The sequence below is a fragment of the Falco cherrug genome, chromosome 3 (assembly GCF_023634085.1).
Source record: "Falco cherrug isolate bFalChe1 chromosome 3, bFalChe1.pri, whole genome shotgun sequence".
NCBI classification, from domain to species: domain Eukaryota; kingdom Metazoa; phylum Chordata; class Aves; order Falconiformes; family Falconidae; genus Falco; species Falco cherrug.
In genome coordinates, this window is record NC_073699.1 from 52,525,867 (window position 1) to 52,542,709 (window position 16,843).

A 16,843-nucleotide genomic window follows, 5' to 3' on the forward strand; every position below is an offset into this window, starting at 1 on the left:
GTAAATACCGGGGGCCGGATTGAGGACCCTGGGGGGGCCGTATCCGGCCCGCAGGCCGTAGTTTGAGGACCCCTGCTCTAAGAGATGAGAAAACTGGGTTTTTTAGAAGACAGCTATCTGTAACTCCTACTAGAATTGACCTGTGAAAGGGATACCATACTGTAAATACGGTAAAATGCTGGAATGTCCAGTGTGCTTAATTTTTTCCTTTTCAAAGCAGAACACAGACATTTTTAATTAGGTGAAACTAAGAAGTTAATTCAGCATTGACCTCAAATGCTTCATGTCTAGGCTGTCATCTCTCATTTTAAATGAAGAATAATTTCATTTAGAATCTAATATAAAGTGCTTTGGTCCATTCCCCCTGCCACACACTCCAGTATAGGTAATATTAAAAGAAAGTGTGGGGCAGAAGAGAAATAGGAAGAAGCGCTCAAAAGTTCAAGTCATACTCCAGTTTTCCAATAGACTTTTTCATTAGTTGCATCTCCATACCCCAGAGCTAGCAGGTGTATGGAAAGCTGTTTTGTGTCAAGAAAATATGCTGTCAGTGGTGGGAGTGATACCAGTTGTAATGCAATAGACGAAGAGACCTATAGTGGGAGGTTTAATTATGTTGACCGTGATGATATTGTAGTAATAAATCTGCAAAGCTGGCACAAGCATTGCTCCAGTACTCCCACACACTTTCCCCTGCATGCTCCCTAAACATTTGATTCATGACTTTAAAAATTTTCTCTGTTGGTGTTCTGGTGCAACAGTCCTCCTGCACTGAATGGAGTAATGCTGATCTCTCCCAGCTGAAAGTCTTGCCCATCATAGTCACTAAAAAATGGCATGTTGGCAAGGGGGAACAGGAATGTCTCTCCCTGTAGGAGTGGCTCACTGAGATAATTTCCTGAGGACAGTACACGCAAGTATGAAAAAAGCAGAGAAAAATGCTTTATTGTGATCATAGAAGTGGAGCTGTCTAAGGCATAGCAAGGTCTGTTCTGAATGAGAAGAATATACTGCGAAGGAGGAATTTCTCTCGCTTTGCATCCTTTTGGTTCAGTAGTAAGTACTGCTATGCCTTTGTCATCATGCATCAGTTTCAGTAATACATTGATTCATTCAGTGCCATTACCTGCAGGCAAAACTGCTCTTGGGATGGGAAAAAAGGACGTTGTTTTCTTGTAGTTTATGTTTTTTCTGTTTGGAAGAAAGGTCAGATATTCAAACTCCTCCATTCGTAGTGCCTGTCAATGAGGAAGCAGCAAAAATGATCAGTAGCCATGTTCTTCAGCAAGATACTAGCCTCTGCAAAGAAATTGGCTTGGAAAGGACTAGAGGGGTTGTGCAGCAACATAAGAATAAACGTGACATAACCTGTACTTCATTTCCACTGAAGTTTTACCTTCCACACACGCACGCACACACACACACACCCCGCCCCAGATTTTCAGCTAATTTAATTTCAGCAGGGGCATCCTGGGCCCTGGAGTTCATTGTGCAGTGCTTCATTTTTGGATTCAGGCATGTACCAAATGAGCTCTCTAGCAGGCTTGCTGAGCCTGCTCCCATGGTCCTGTGCCTTGAGATATCTTGGGCTGAGAGATCAATGAAGGTGGCACAGGGAAGGAAAGAATCCTTGCATATTCTCTGTGGTCCCATCCTCTGTGGCAGGCTGAAGGAGTTGGTGATGTGGTCTTCCAGGGGAAACTGGCTTTCCTTTGAAGGATAATGTGGGCTGAGAGTGGGTGGTTAAGTGCAGTGGAGGAGGTGGGGATTCTCAAGGTTGGTTGCTGAAACAAGGCCTAAATCAATAACACCATAAGGCCTGAGGCAAGGTCCATTCTCTGCTGTTCTTTAGGTCAGAGTAAAAATCTGCTTATCCCCGAAAGAAGAAATTCTGTATGAGGTGTGGGCCCTAACAAACCTCTTCTCTTTGCTGGTACAATGGGGAGGAGTGCAAGTTCCACCTGCCTTCTCTCCTCTGGTGTTCCTCTGCCAAGCAGAAAATGATGGCCCTAAAGACTCTTCTGCCCTTTGCATGGCACCTTTGTCCCCGTCTGAATTTGTACTGCTTTCTCCATGGGAAATGTCACATGTATTTTGTGAAATACACCATGAGCACATAGGAGTTTTGCCAAAAATCAAAGGCATTGGCACAATTCATGTATTCAAACCAGGTCCAGTTCTGCCTCTTACATCCCTGTAGCTGTTTGTAATCTGCTTCTGGCCACCACTGAACACATTATTTAAAGTTGCACTGAGGAAGTCATTGCTGTGCATACACTGCAGTGTGCTATGCAGTCTTACGCTATGCACCTGTCTTGCATGTTGAGACAACTTTCAATTAGTAGTGGTGAAACTGTTAGCTAACTAATTTTTTTTCATATGTTAAAGTTCTCTAGAAAAATAAAGAGCGTGACCATGTCCAATATAACTAATGAAATAGCTTATGAAGGATGACAACTGTAACCTAATACAGGAACAGCAGGAGCTATAAAGTTAATTGGCAGGACACTTCCCATCATTAGTCCACCTCAAATGTGATTGCTTACGTTGATTTATACATTTTAACATTCCTTTGTTTCTGATGGAAAAAAGCAAACCAGGGAAAGCACATTAAAAAATCATCTATCTAAAAATCAAACCTTCCAAATCTAAAAATAAAAAATCACCTTCAGTAGAGAACAGTAAGTTTCTCTCAAAAACCACTGAAAAAGATAAATGCTCTCCTTTTCCATTTGGACAGAGAGAGACATGGTCCTTTAGAAGAACCCAGTTTCTCTTTCCCCAGTGACTTTGCATCACAGTTATCTAAACTGTAGGACTCACTCATCCATGTGTCCATGCTTGACCAGCAGCACTGGTGACCTCTGAACGCTCATGTTGCTTTTCTGCTATCACAGTGGATAATAAACTGGCTAAAGTTGACAGGCTATGAAAAATGATCCCTCTGCTTTGCTATTGCTCCAACAAAAGTGATTCTCTGACAGCTCCTTGCAACAGCCATACAAGTACCTCTTCCAGAAACATTTTCTGTTCTGCAGGTGACGTGGCAGCAGTGAAAAAAAAAAAAAAAAGACTCAAATACTGCAATGTGAAAACGCTAACCTTTTATTTAAGGTTAACATACCCATTCCAGTCTATAAATGATGTGTCATTTTATCAGAAATGCAAAAGTCTGAGGTTCATTTCTCTCCTACACAGCAGCACCTTTTTATTTTGATCTTCTTTTTCTGTGTCAGCCTCATACTTTCATTTCTTGTTGAACACTAGCTCATGTCATTTTTGATGCCTGATGACAGCACTGATGCTGGCAGTTCATTTCAATGTTAAGAACCTGAAAGCAAAAGGAACCTTCTGCCCTTCTAATCTGAAACTGATGATGCTTTCTTTTCTTGGCTGTATACCCTGTGTCAGGAGGACAGTTTGGTAAGTCCTCAAACTTTTAGTAGCTAACTTAACATTTTGATAGACATTCTTCAAGTTCCCACATTACCGTTGACATTACAGGGAGTTTAGATGCCTAACTGGGCTCTGTATTACACCTGATTTAGTTCAATTAGAGTATATCAGTATTTCCTCACCATCTAAAAAACTGTTTTTATCATTTTTTGTCTAAAATATGAAAACCATTTTGATACGGGACTGCACAGCAAGATCATCATTGATACCTAGATTTCTGGCAGTAACATGTTCAATACAGTTGCATCTGCATGCTAGGAGCACTTTTTTATATAATGTTACATCAATGCCAGAAAATTCTATGCTGAGACCAGTGCGCTCTCCATGTAATGATGAGATGATAGACAGAAGCAAGGAGAGAGTGGTACACGGTATGCACTACTGGGTCACAGGGCAGGGAATGGCAGCAATCTCCGCATGTTTAAGAAGTGGACACCTTCTAGACCCTGCAATGGGAACCAAGAATCCCATGGCTCATCTTCCTTTAAACACCGTGCTCTGTGCAGCCGCTTACCCTGGCAGCTGCTTCTCTGTACAGGAGTCAGAAAACTGTGCTGAGACTGAAGTCTATGTAATGATGAGATGATAGACTCACAGATAAAACATAAATGTTCAGCTTAGCTGGAATACCCAGCTCCAACTGAGCTACAAATTGAGTAGTATGTCACACAAGAACAGGCTTTCTCATTTTTTTATGTACTTGATTTAAGTAAGTAAAAGTGAAGAAAATAATGCAGAAAGGGGTAGAGGAAAACATGGTCTAGGTCAGATGACAGAGGGTGGGAAACAGAAAGCTGTGCAGTCCTCCAGCTATACCTTACAAGAGGAGAAATAGTGTACGTGCTTGAGGACAGCAGTTATGGCATCTTGATTTCACTGCTAAGTCCACCCCTGAATTATCAAAACAATCTAAAGAATAACTGGCATGAGTTCTGTGATGTTATTTGAACTTGATTTTGTGTTTTATTTTAGTCAGCTTGCTCATATTCACTCTTAGTACTTCTGGGAAAAACCTCAGGGGTCTTTCTGCTGGTTGTGCATAGGCCTCATCCATAATTCTAGTGCCTTATTCTCCGACAAAGACCTGGAATGCTGTTTATGAAGGACAACTAAACTTAAAGGGGAAGGAATCTGTCCAGGGGTGCAATTATTTTTTACATCTTTTCATCTTGGTGATTTTGGACAACAGGTTGTGGGACTGTCAACGGAGGCATCATTTTAAAGAATACTGTGGCTAGCCTGAGAGATGGAGGAAATGCCCAGGTATAGATATATATAAAAGTAGATATGGATATCAAAATAGATATAGATATAAAATATATATTGGTCTTGGAAAGTTATCAAAGAATAACTTTACCACTCAGATAAAATATGTCTGTGGTATGTTTCAAGTATTTTCCTAAACAGATTGTAAAGATTGTAGCAATTCAGTTTTTAGGTTTCAGCTCTGTGCCTTGTGTGATGAGCTGAAATCTCAGGTAGATGTTAATTTTGGATTAATAATATAGGGATGGAAAAATTTGTAGAACTTTATTCAAAATAGCTTTGAGGTATGAAAGCACAATTCAGCATGGCAAACAAGTCACATGAATTAACTTTTCTGTGCACAATTTCATCAGGGAACCTGTAGCAAATGCTTGGCTTTTCTCATTGTGAGTACTGAAACTCTGGGGGCTTCAACTGAAGATCTGGCTTTTGCTCATTGTGTTGTAAAAGAAATAAGGCTTTTTAGGGGAGGGAGTAACTTTTACTAGATCAGCCCTTGAGCACACAAGTTCTTCTCCTGGTCTAGGAGAAAGTATTGTATTACTTTTTTTCTACAAACCTTACCTTGCCTCCATGCTTAGATCACAGCTGTAAGAGCACCTCCTACAATATTAAAAGACGTCGTCCTTTTAAAGGACTATAAATGTCCAGTATGTAAATATTAAGGTCGGCCAATGCAAAGGACTACTCTGAAGCTTCATTTGGATTTCAAACTCAGTGAATTATGTAGGTCTGTTTCATTTCATTCAGGCCTTCCTAGCCTTGAACAGGTTTTATTTAGTGAGCAGTATCCCAACACAAACCTCAGCAACTGGAGAGGGGAGAAAGAATGTGCAATGGAAACCCAAACTAAAAGGAAAACTCACACCCATCATTTGCAGAAATACCATTTCCACCATTGCTAAGCACACTGAGTCAACAGCCTTTTTGCAGTGTTAAAGGAAAATTAAGCCTACTGTGATGTGCCAAAATAATGTTTAGCTGTCTAGGCTTCCAGGATATTGGTCATAAAATTAAAAGCTGGGTCAAACACTAGAGAATTAATTTAATGTAATTAAAGCTAATAAAAGATTCAGAGTTCTGTCAGAACAATGTGTGTCATCCCAGCAGTTAGTAGTATCATCACTTATTAAGATTACCTGACACTTGCCTTTATAATGCTAGGTATGCAGTTTGGTGATAATTTCATGACCTTCAGCCCCCAGGGATTACATGTACTGTTCTGTATGTCTTCCGTTTGCTGAACTCTTTCAGAGAAAACTTCAGCCATTTTCAAGAATGAGGAAAATATTGTCCTGTAAGGGCAGTTCAAGTCTTAAATGTATTTACTATTAAAAAAAAAAAAAAAAAAAAAAGTGGCTCTGTGTTTGGTCTTGACAATATAGTGGTGTCATTTATGCCAAGGATGTGACACTGGATGCACATGCTTACACAGTCAAAACATTTTAGTTGCTAAATTCTCAGGTTATTCAAATTTCAGTGAGTGTGACTAGGATCTCAGTGCAGAATGGAGGGGAGGAGTGTTGGGGCTGTGAACCATGGCAGGAGCAGACATAACAAGGGATGAAGGGAAAGTGAGATTATGAGATGGGGTTGGGTGAGGAAGTGAGTATCTGAGGCTGGCTATGTGAAGGAAAATGGTTAGGTGAATTAAAGAACTAGTGGTGGAAGAGGATCAGATATTACTAGCAGAAAAATAATGTGTGTTGAAAACAGGAGCTACCCTGGCTGATAGTGGAACCTGGCTTTGCTCCCTGTGGGACAGGATTTTGGGATTAGGAGTCTGAGGAGGGAGAGGAAATCTCAGATGGGACCATCAGTGGATGTGACACTGATTAAATACAAACTAGGAAATGAATGGGCTTGAGTTGTGGAAGCTGCTCAGCTCTCAGGCATCAAGAGACTTGTTTGTAAAGGAGGGACAGGAATTTGCTAGGCAAGATGACAAACTGAGATGGAGGGTGGAAGGTGAAACTGGAGAAGCAAGGAGGATGGGATAAGGAGTCAGGGATTTTGAAGAGACAGTGTGAAATAAGTTTGAAGACACAGAGAACAAGGTATACATGATCAGGTCATGGGCAGGGTAATGTCAGTGATCTCCGGGCCCTGCAATGGCAGCCAGGAATCCTGTGGCTCATCTTGCTTTAAACAGCTTGCTCCATGCAGACAATGATGGCTGCTTACCCTGGCAGCTGCTTCTCTGCGCAAGAGCTGAGATGGGCAGAGAGCTCTCAGCCCCACAACCCCTGCAGATTCAGCAGAATGCTCTGTGATGAAACTTATGAGTTTCTTCCCATTATTTTAAAAATAAAGTTAGACAAAAGGAACCCATTATTTTATTGTGGTTGCAGAACTCAAGTGCTTTACATATTAGGTAATGCTAGCTTAAGGTTGCCTTTGTTGCCAGAATCTCACCATCTGAAAAGCAGTGATAAAAGTTCTATCTAACAGAAGTGTTGTGAAGATTAATTGTGTACGCTTTGGAAAGTGCTACATGGTTTTATCAAGTGTTTCTATTTATTTTAGTTTTGATTCAAAAATCATAGAAATAAATTGGTGAGTTCCAAATGATAAAAATATATGAAACATCATTTCCTTTCTTCTAAAGCCATACTACAAGCTATTGAGGCTAAAACCAAATTTAAAACACGTGAATGCAGGTTTTAAATTTTTCATCTGAATGAATTTTTCTTCCTATGCTGAAAAAAAATAGAGGACCATATGCAAATATTGGGTCCCTGGCTTGCCTATTTGTTTGAAGACTAATTTACATTTGAGTTTTCCTAACCTCAAAGTGGTATTCTATGAGAAGTGTTTATTGACAAGAACAAAAAAATCCACATCTTTCAGTTTAACATATTAAAAAAGACAGTATCAAGAAACATGAGATAAAAATGTGTTTGCCTTTTTATCTCTTTTCTAATTGAGTGTGGGAAACATCACCTTGATGTAGGGTCAGTTAAAAGCTGTCAGTCTCAGAATTGTTAATTTGTCAGTCTAGTACTTCATTAAAGCATTAGTTAAATGCATGTTGCTATCTTTGCCATTTTTGGAACATTACCATTTATATTCTTGTTGCAGGAGTTTTGTTAGCTTTATGGTCAGCTCGCATTGTCCATGTGAGTTGGTTTGCATGCACGCTCCCTTTTGGGATTTATATTTACATGTTAACAATGCTTGTTGCTGACAGTGGAGCCAAGGCAATAGCACTGCTCTCTCTTAATGGGAATACACAGAATTTCTGACATGCGTATATATAGGATCAAAACTCAATGCAGCCCAGATTTGCCAGGCTTTTTATTTTAACAAGCTATTACTTCTTTTTGTATTATTTTGGTGTTGGTGAAGGAGACAGGGGAAATAAAGGAGCAATGGCATTGTTAGACTTGCTTCCACAAAGGATAGACTTTTTGAAAACAAATGTGCATGCTGTGCCTCTGCTGGCATGGGGAACAGGAGGCTGGGGTGCTGCTGGTGAGCCTGGCTCTTTGTACCACAATCATGACATTCTGCACTAGCATCTGTGTTACTGTGGATGGTATTTCCTTTTAAACTATTCGTTAGCTGCTCAGAATAACAGTGAGAGCAGAGCAGGGTTTCTTCAATGTACAGGTTATGCAGTAGTTCATGAAATAATTTCTTGGTCTGTTGTGTCCTTAGAGAGTTACTTAATTGCTTTGATTAAAAATCAAAGAAATTGCATCTATCTGCTCTTTTAAGGACAATATTGTGTTCTCCTCATACAGACCTGGCCATAAAACTGAAACGTAGATACTCTGGTATATACGAAGTTGAGGATCACAGTATGTACTTCATGCTTCCACTTTTTCCAGTGAACAGATAACTTTGTCTTTTTAGCATGCTTTTGTCCCGAAAAGATATTTTTGCATTTCTATGATTTCGATCATTTTCAAGATTATATGCTCAAGACTTAAATTACTTCTCCAAAATAAATTCAGAAGATAAATGTTGTTAGAAGGATGACTTATTTCCATTGCCATATACAAAATGAAGGTGGTATAAGTCAAATTCTAGATGGACAAATATATTATCTGCATCTTGTTTGTACTTCTTACTAAAGGTAAGTTATAAATAGTTTTAAAATGTTTAGTTAATACCTTTCAAGTTTTATAATTTTTTAATTAATTACAACAGTGTGTGTTCCAGGTAGTTAGGTCAGACATATTAATAAATGGTTAGTTAATTGTTACTGATTATTATGAAATTAAAATCATTTTCAATAACATTTTAAATAAATTATTAAGTCTTTCCTGTGTAAACATAATACAGGGAGAAACAAGAAGTGCTAAATGACTAACAATATTAAAATATCTGAGTTCTGGAACACTGCTATGTTTGTTTTATTTCTACATTAGTTTAAAAGCAAAGGCAATTAAGATGAAAGGAAAGAAGAGAGTAAATCTATGCAGAATAAATCTCAGGTGTACAAAAGTGAATATATTAATGTTCTCTCTCCTCAAGAAAAAAGAGAGCCTGGCTTCTTTATCCTTGGTGTGTCTGCAGAGAAAAAGGACAGAGTTTTGTCTTTTGAAGCACAAAACATTCCTGAAAAATGCTTAAATCCCAGGGGAATATATGAGAGGTAACACCTTAACTCCTTGGGACCAGGCTAATGGTTCATAATCCTACAGTAGGGCTGACACCTGAGCCTGCTCAGAAAATGCTTGCCAGAAGTCCTGCCCTGCTTCTGCATTTAGTCATCCTGAAGCACCAAGCTAAGCACTTGGATGAGACCTACATTTTAGGTCTGAAATGTATGGCAACTTATTCATTATTTAGGTACAAGTGATCGGTCTGCTCTTTAAAAATAGATGTAATATTTAGAGGAAGCCACCTTTTGTATGGTGGCCAAGAGACTGGAACTCATACACAGAATCAGGACTCCTGGGCTCAGCATCCTCCTCAACCCCTTTCACCCCTCCAAGAAGTGCCTTCCCTAGCAGGACACCTGGGCTACAAGTCCAGCCCCAGCCTATGGCATGCCACAGTGTTGCACAGGGCTGCGATTAGTTTGATCCAAAGACACCCCTGGCAGCACAGCCCCAGCCTTGGATTCCCGACCTCAGAGCAGCTTGTGAGTTTTGTGTTAGAGAGTAGCTGGAAGGGAGCAGGGCTGGAAGCCTCCCAGGACAGCACTTCTCTGAAAGGGAACTGAGTCACGCTCCCTTTTTGTTTGCTATCTCTGTAGCTATGTGTCTCTCTAACTATGAATTGTACATTTCTTTCCACACAGTGGCACAGCTTCAGCTACAACTCCCACCACAGTTTTGCTTTGAGCCTGGTTGCTAGGAGATGGCAGCTCTGAGTTCAGGTCCCCTCCTCACCACAGCTAGCAAAGACCTTGCATCCCAAATTTTCCACCCTTTCACTGTGTATTGCAACAAGGAGGCAGAACTTGGATCTCCCACTTGGCCTCGTGCTCTAACACACGGGCTAGTACGCACCAAGGTGCATCAAGCACCCTTGCTGTGCTCTACTAGAAGCTCAGGGCATCAGCTTTGCAAGAAACTCAGTTAGGTTTTCAGTGCACTGACTAGAGAGGCTTTGGAGGACATGTAAATTCAGGGACAGCAAATCTGTGGGATCCAGACAATCAGCATAAGGAAACAGGCCCTGAAGATACTCTGCTCAGCTATAGCAGTTAATCCCCTTTGCAGTGTACATCTTGAACACAGTCCAGTCCTTGATAAATTTGCAGAAGATCCTTTACTGATCTTTGTGAGAATAAAATGAGGGTCTGAGCAAGTCTATGGCAGGAAGTATAATCTAGTTTTAGACAGAAGGATACAGAACATCTCAGCCTTGAGAGTACTAAAGATTTGGATGATGGGTTAAGCTTTGTTGCCAAGATAGAACTTTGCTGTATAGCTTACGAATATTTTCTCAGAGAAAATAATATGTTTTCTTCTATAAGAGACAGAAATGACCTTTGGAGATAAAAGGTAAATTATATTGAAGTTGAATTCCTGGCAGAAATGCATTGCAATTTTGGCCCTTTGTTTAAGCCTGTTATTACTTAAGAAAATATATAAGAGACCAGTTTGGCCAACTCTCTTAAAAATGCAAAGCTTTGCCTCTGCTCATATTAGTGCCCAAGAGGCCCCATTCTGATTGTTTATGGAATTAATTATCTGATGGTTCAGTGTTCTGTATTAAATATTAAAATTTCTGTTAATAATATATATACCTTCTTCTGAGTCATCTCAGTTGTGCCCAAGCCTTTTACCAATAAATATCTGCAAGACAGGGATAGCTGCATCTCAAAAAAGTTGGTAGTGTCTTATTTGAGAGGTGGAACCAATGACTGCTCCTGATGCAAACAGGAAAGCTGCTTCAGAACCCTTTTTGCTTTAAACAGAGACTGGAGACTATTTGAACTATTTGATGCCTCTGTGCTGGTATATACATTCTGATTTTTAAGTAAATACTGTAAAAAAGGTTTGAGATATTTTATAGTATTCTTAATAAGTTCGGTATTTTTAGCAACTGTAAAAGGGTTGTGCAGGAGAGAGAGGCATAAAATGGACAAAAACTTACACAAAGGGGAGACAATTCTAACAGATCACTTTTCAGTTAACTACTCTGAAAAGACATTCTCATCTCTGTTTTTTTACATACCGATTTTCTGTAGATCCATTTTATTTGAAATCAAGGAAATATATTTTCATCAGATAAGAGTGCAAAATCAGGCCCATCTACATGTTAAAAGAAATAAAGTTCAAATACATTTGCAGACTACATCAGAAATTCTGGCACTCAGGTCCCTGTGGTAGGCTGAGCAGTCACACACTGGTAGTTTTTCTTGTTTCCAACTAGTAAAACACATTAAATCTTCTCTTAATGCTTTTCTTTTTTTCACCTGTGTCATTACTAAAGTTGCCACAGGGGTGTTCTGTGATCATGAGTGTAGGTCAGGTGCTCTAAGCAGTGGCTATGGTAAGTGCAGGTGGGGAAAAATACACTTTCACCTGAGACATGATCTCCCTTAGAGGAAAATTGGAGGGCCGTTGTGCTAAATCCTGTTAAATATTATGCAAGCATCTAAGAGGCAAACAGGGAGCACTGAAGGGAACTCATGGTGTACAGTCACTGCTCATACACAGATAACATGCTTTCAAGTCACATTTGTAGAGGGAGGCATCCTTACCACTTGGCCCTTGTGTGGATGGACACTCACTCAGCCCTTTGCAAACATAGGAAATAATGCTTAATTCCATTCCTCTATTCCTTCTGTCATTTCTGAGGCTGATATATCAAAGTAAGTAGTTGGTGCATTCTGTATTGGTTTGTCTTATTTAGAAAGATATGATTCTCTGGCTCAGAAGAGTCACTCCTGTACTCAAAAAATAATGGCTTTTTTCTATCCTTTCCCACGCTGTTTCTGGACAGAGTTGGGTTTTGCAGAAGACTGTGAGCATTTCAGGGTGAGAGGATGCAGCTTCTCCTTTGAGAAACAGTATGGTTGGCTTCTGGAGCACAAATAAATGAATATCCTCAGATTTTTAGGAAACCTGTATTCTTGCTTTTTTCCATTGTTTCTATTCAGCTGCTATTTGGTCAATCAGAAACACATCTGTGCTTGTTTAACACGTATTAGAGTTTTCTGAAAGCAATAGATGTGGAGTCTTAACAATGGAAATGATCTCTCTTGTGCAAGGTAAAATGAAACGGTAATTCAAAACCTTTCCTTGTTTTTGCAGGATGAGGCTGCTCCAGCTGACAAGCAGTACAAACAGGAGCCAGCCCAGGTCACTTACTCAACATCGGCCGTTTCCAGTACACAGGAGGTGTTGTACATCAATGGCAATGGGACCTACAGTTACCATAGTTACAGAGGGCTTGGAGGTGGGCTGCTAAATCTCAACGATGCTTCTAGCAGTGGTGAGTTTCCGTACAAAATGTGCCTGTGTGTATATGTGCACATGTGTATGTTTCCCCCTGCTGTACAGAAAGCCGGTCCAAGGGGTTCAATACCCATAGGCTATTACCAGATAATGAGCAGGAATACAATCCCGCAAACAGCTACTGCTGAGCAAAATACTTGCTCACGGCATGCTAGTCTCCTTTCAGTTTCAAGGGACTAATACACCATAGGGCGAGAGTGAACCTGAAGTCTCTAACAAAGCTGAGTAAAAAAATGCCAGGTTACATCTTCAGTCAATTTGCATTTTTGAGGACCTACCCTGTCATTATTGCCCTCACCTATACTGGTCACAAAATGAGGCCATTAGTATCTTTATGGCTGGAGTTTGAAAACACTGAACTCTATATTTTGTAACACAAATGAATTAGCCTAGATTTCTCACAGGTTTTCTCTAACTACTTTAATTCACTGCAGATAAGGATCTGGCATAGCAAGTGTTAAATGAGAAATCAGCATACCCTTCTATAAACTAAAACCGATGCAGGTAACTATGTGTCACCATGAGGTTGTATGCCACTGAAAAAAAACAGTGGTGTCATTTATTTACGCAACATTCCTTCCTACATTAGCAAGCTTTTGTAACAAACAAATGTAAGCAAATGCTATTGTTTCAGATAGTCCCCTGTGTTGATTTCATACAAATTTCAGAGCAAAGGAAAAGGTTTTCCCATTCTGGTAACAAGGGTATTGTCTGTCTGTCAGAGAAAAGTGATTACTTTGGAAACCTGAAGGTCTCTTGCCTGCAAAAATGGTATTTTAAGAATGTCTCAGAGGACAGAGAAATCCTTGTGGGTTTTGTCCTGGCTGATCCCTCTCTGGCTGAGGAGAGTGCTGCTTCAAGTACATGGGCTGACTCAGGCAAGATGGTATTTGTTCAGCTACAGCCTCTATATTCAATGTGCAAAGCAATTTTCAAAATGTGATCAGGGCTGCAAGTAGTTATTGGTATGTGGTGTCCCGGTGACCTTCAGTCATGTCTGCTTCCTCACACCCCACACCCAAAATCCTCGAAGGTCTGTGAACGATTTGCATTAAGTTTTCAAAATGCTTTAAAAAGGTAATATTTTCATTGTCAAAAGTGTTTGACTTAGAGTGAATGATGATTACAATTGTTTCCATATGCATGAAAAACATATGTGAGGTACTGAATATGATGTCTGACCAAATATTTTCATAAGAGTAAAAGAGGCTGTGGAAATTTGGTTTCTTGTGAAAATGCACAAGGACTTTACAATCATCTTTTACATTGTGGCCAGAGAAGATCTGAGCCAGTTCCCACTGCAAACAGTTGACATTTGCTCTTTCACCCAAGTAAGAGTAAGATTAAACTCCCCTTGTGTTATTTGTCAGCAGAAGCCATTAGAATTGTCCTGTTTTACATAATCTTAAACTGTGAAGAATCACAACTGTTTTGTGTACTTGTTCTTCCCTTCAAACCTCTTGTAATAGGATACATTTTCATAATTCCTATTTCTCTGTGAATTGTGGGATTTAGGCAAAAGTATTCTATGTCACTTCAGCATGCAATTTTTAAAAATATGAGGTACAAATTCAACATCATAAATTAGTGCTGATTTCTGATTAGAAGCAACATTTTCTTTGTACCTTTAACACAGAGTGCTCCAGTGTTTTTTCATAATTAAAGCTCAGAATGGGTTTTGAAGGACAAGCAGTGTTTATTAAGGAACTGTCAGATGATTCCCTGACACAGCCAGGGAACTGTGCAGCGCACTGCATTTCCCTGTGTAGCATTGCTGGGGTGAAGAGGCCAGTGGATGCTTACAGTTTGCATGCTGACATATCATAGAATCATATGCTCAAATATTTCTTCTTCCTTGCCTTTCCCTACTTGCACTGGAAAATCTTGTCTTTTTGTCCTCTTACTTTGTAAGACTAGTAAAACATTGCACATCTCCCAGTTGGTTATGCATAGTTGGAGGGTTCTGCAAAGGTGTCTGTCTTCTCCATGGGCATCCTACAGGATCCAAAGCACGTAAGTTCCATGAACTGAAAGTCTGTGTGCCAGCACTTGGAAACCAGTTGTTGATGCTAAAAATCTAGCTGGCTGCTGCTTTGTGACCCACCTGCTGCTTTAGGAAGATCATTAGCTAAGTTGTGGAAAGGCAAGTCTATCAATTTCTTAGCTTCACTGACATGAAAGCGAGCAGTAGCCAACCTAATTATCTCTTGGCTATTGAGGGTAAAGTGTTCTGGCTCCATTAGCTGGTTTCCCTTCAGGAGAAACGGGAGGACTCGGAGGCCAGTTCTTTGGGATCTGTCAGTCCTCTCTGATATGCTCATGGATATTTGCTTTTTCATTTGTAGACTAAGAGGAGTGCGTGGAGTTGCAGTTGAGAGGGGTAATGATTTCCCTCCTGACAGACCTCACAGGACAGTTGTTTGCAATTGTTACACTTTCAAGGACTCTTTTTTCCAAACATATGCAAGGCTGTTACAATGGTTAATGAGTTTCCTCTCTGGAGAACAGGATATTTGCTTGCAAGTTATTCTCGGGACCTAAGAAGTAATTTAAGGATGCATTTCCTTTTCAATTTAGTAACCCATCAAATGTTCTTGCAACATTTACAAATGTTCATCTAGTGTAAAAATATATGTACAGCTCAGTCAGGATGTGTGTATAAACAAATACAGTGTGGTTTTGTATATCTGCTAAAACAGAAAAAAGGAGAAGTTGCAAAACAACTCACTGCTCGAATACCTATTTCTGGACCTTTCCCCACAGTAATATAATGTGTCCAATTAGCTCTCCTATCTACTAGTCCAACTGATGCATGTATTTGTATGCTGTAACTCATTTAATTTGGTTATTTCCTCCCCTATAAAAGTCATCCTTACTCCGATCCCAGCCTGCCGACTTGGGTATCTGCTCACCTAACTGCTTGGTGGCTCTGGCTTAGGGACTTCTCTGTGCCTGCTGTTGCAGTGCTTCCCTCCTCAGCCTGTCCTTCTACATGGCTAATTACAAAACCATAATGAGCTTTTTACACAACTGCATGGGGCAAACTTTCATGCAACTTTTCAATATGAGCAAGCAGAATGCAACAGTTTGTACAGTGACTCCTTCTTTATTGTAGGCAGGAAAAAAACAGCAGAAAAGGCTTGGGCTTACAGCACCAAGGTCTATTTTCCCTTTGCTTTTAAACCCTTTAGGCCAAGCCAGCTTGGCTGGAAAGCTTCACCCCATCACCAAGCAATCTGTGGGTTGACAGAGCCTCTGTCAGCCTGTACATGGGCTGGGGAGAAGCCTTTGGGGATGTTGTCCTTGATTCTTGTAGGTGTAAGAAAAGGGATGCTCTTTGAGAATGGTGGATTTCCACGTTCTCTTTTTTAAGGCTAATGCAGTTCCTGCTACAGAACTGAACAGAGAATCTCAGAGGTGGGGTAGCCCAGTGGGTATAAACAAAATTTGCTTGCCAGCTCCTAGTCAGCCACAAAGGCTTCAGCTGGCTCCAATCCATCACACCTGGGCTGAGCCTGGAGGGATGCCCAGCTTGAGAGCAGGAGGGCGAGGACAGGAGACAGGCTGCTCTTTTGGGAGCAAAATCTCTTGGTGCTGGCAGAAGCTGTTGAAGTCCCTGCATGCTGCTGAGCCCCTCCTGACAGAGTGGGATTGCCCTGTCTCCCAACATGTTTCTGTCCAGTGGGTCGCTGTCTGCCCTCTCCTGATGACTGTCAGCTGTCAGAACTCTCTAAAGCCAGGGCGGGCTTGTCAGAGCTTTACTGTCCACAGCCACTTCATTTTCTGAGGTCTGTTTTCCCCAAGAGATGTGGAGAGTGTTTCTGCTGCCATTGCTGGAATTCCTGGAGTTGATTTGAGGCTGTTTCTTCTGCATCGTTGCCTGGTTTTCTAGGTAGAAATGTCAGTCGTTTCCTTTTGTGTGTGTGAAAAGAGAGGGTGTTTCAGACTCTATGCAGACTGGCCATGCAGGACATGCCCTTGTGTCATGGTAAGACAAAGCAGCTGTTGTGTCTCCATTTCTCTACACAGATCTGCAGCCTACCTCCACCACAGCTACAACTCAGCACTGCATCCCAGGCACCACAAACGTCCAGTCCCCTTCCAGCTCAGGTGAGTCCTTCTGTTGAATCTGAACATGTTCACACCACAAACAGATCCTGAGCCCTGGCAGACTTCTCTTTCAGCCTCCTCTCCTA

General features: G+C 40.6%; 1 protein-coding gene across 4 annotated transcripts in view; it reads left to right on the forward strand.

Annotated features, from left to right (window-relative positions):
* The window catches only part of NOL4 (nucleolar protein 4), a 201,388-nt gene that overhangs the window by 174,084 nt on the left and 10,461 nt on the right, over positions 1-16,843 (forward strand). For all 4 annotated transcript variants that reach the window (XM_055705990.1, XM_055705992.1, XM_055705991.1 and 1 more), the window contains 2 exons: positions 12,444-12,624; positions 16,677-16,757. In XM_055705990.1, the coding sequence (XP_055561965.1) occupies positions 12,444-12,624; positions 16,677-16,757 (262 nt within the window). The remainder of the gene's footprint in view (positions 1-12,443; positions 12,625-16,676; positions 16,758-16,843) is intronic.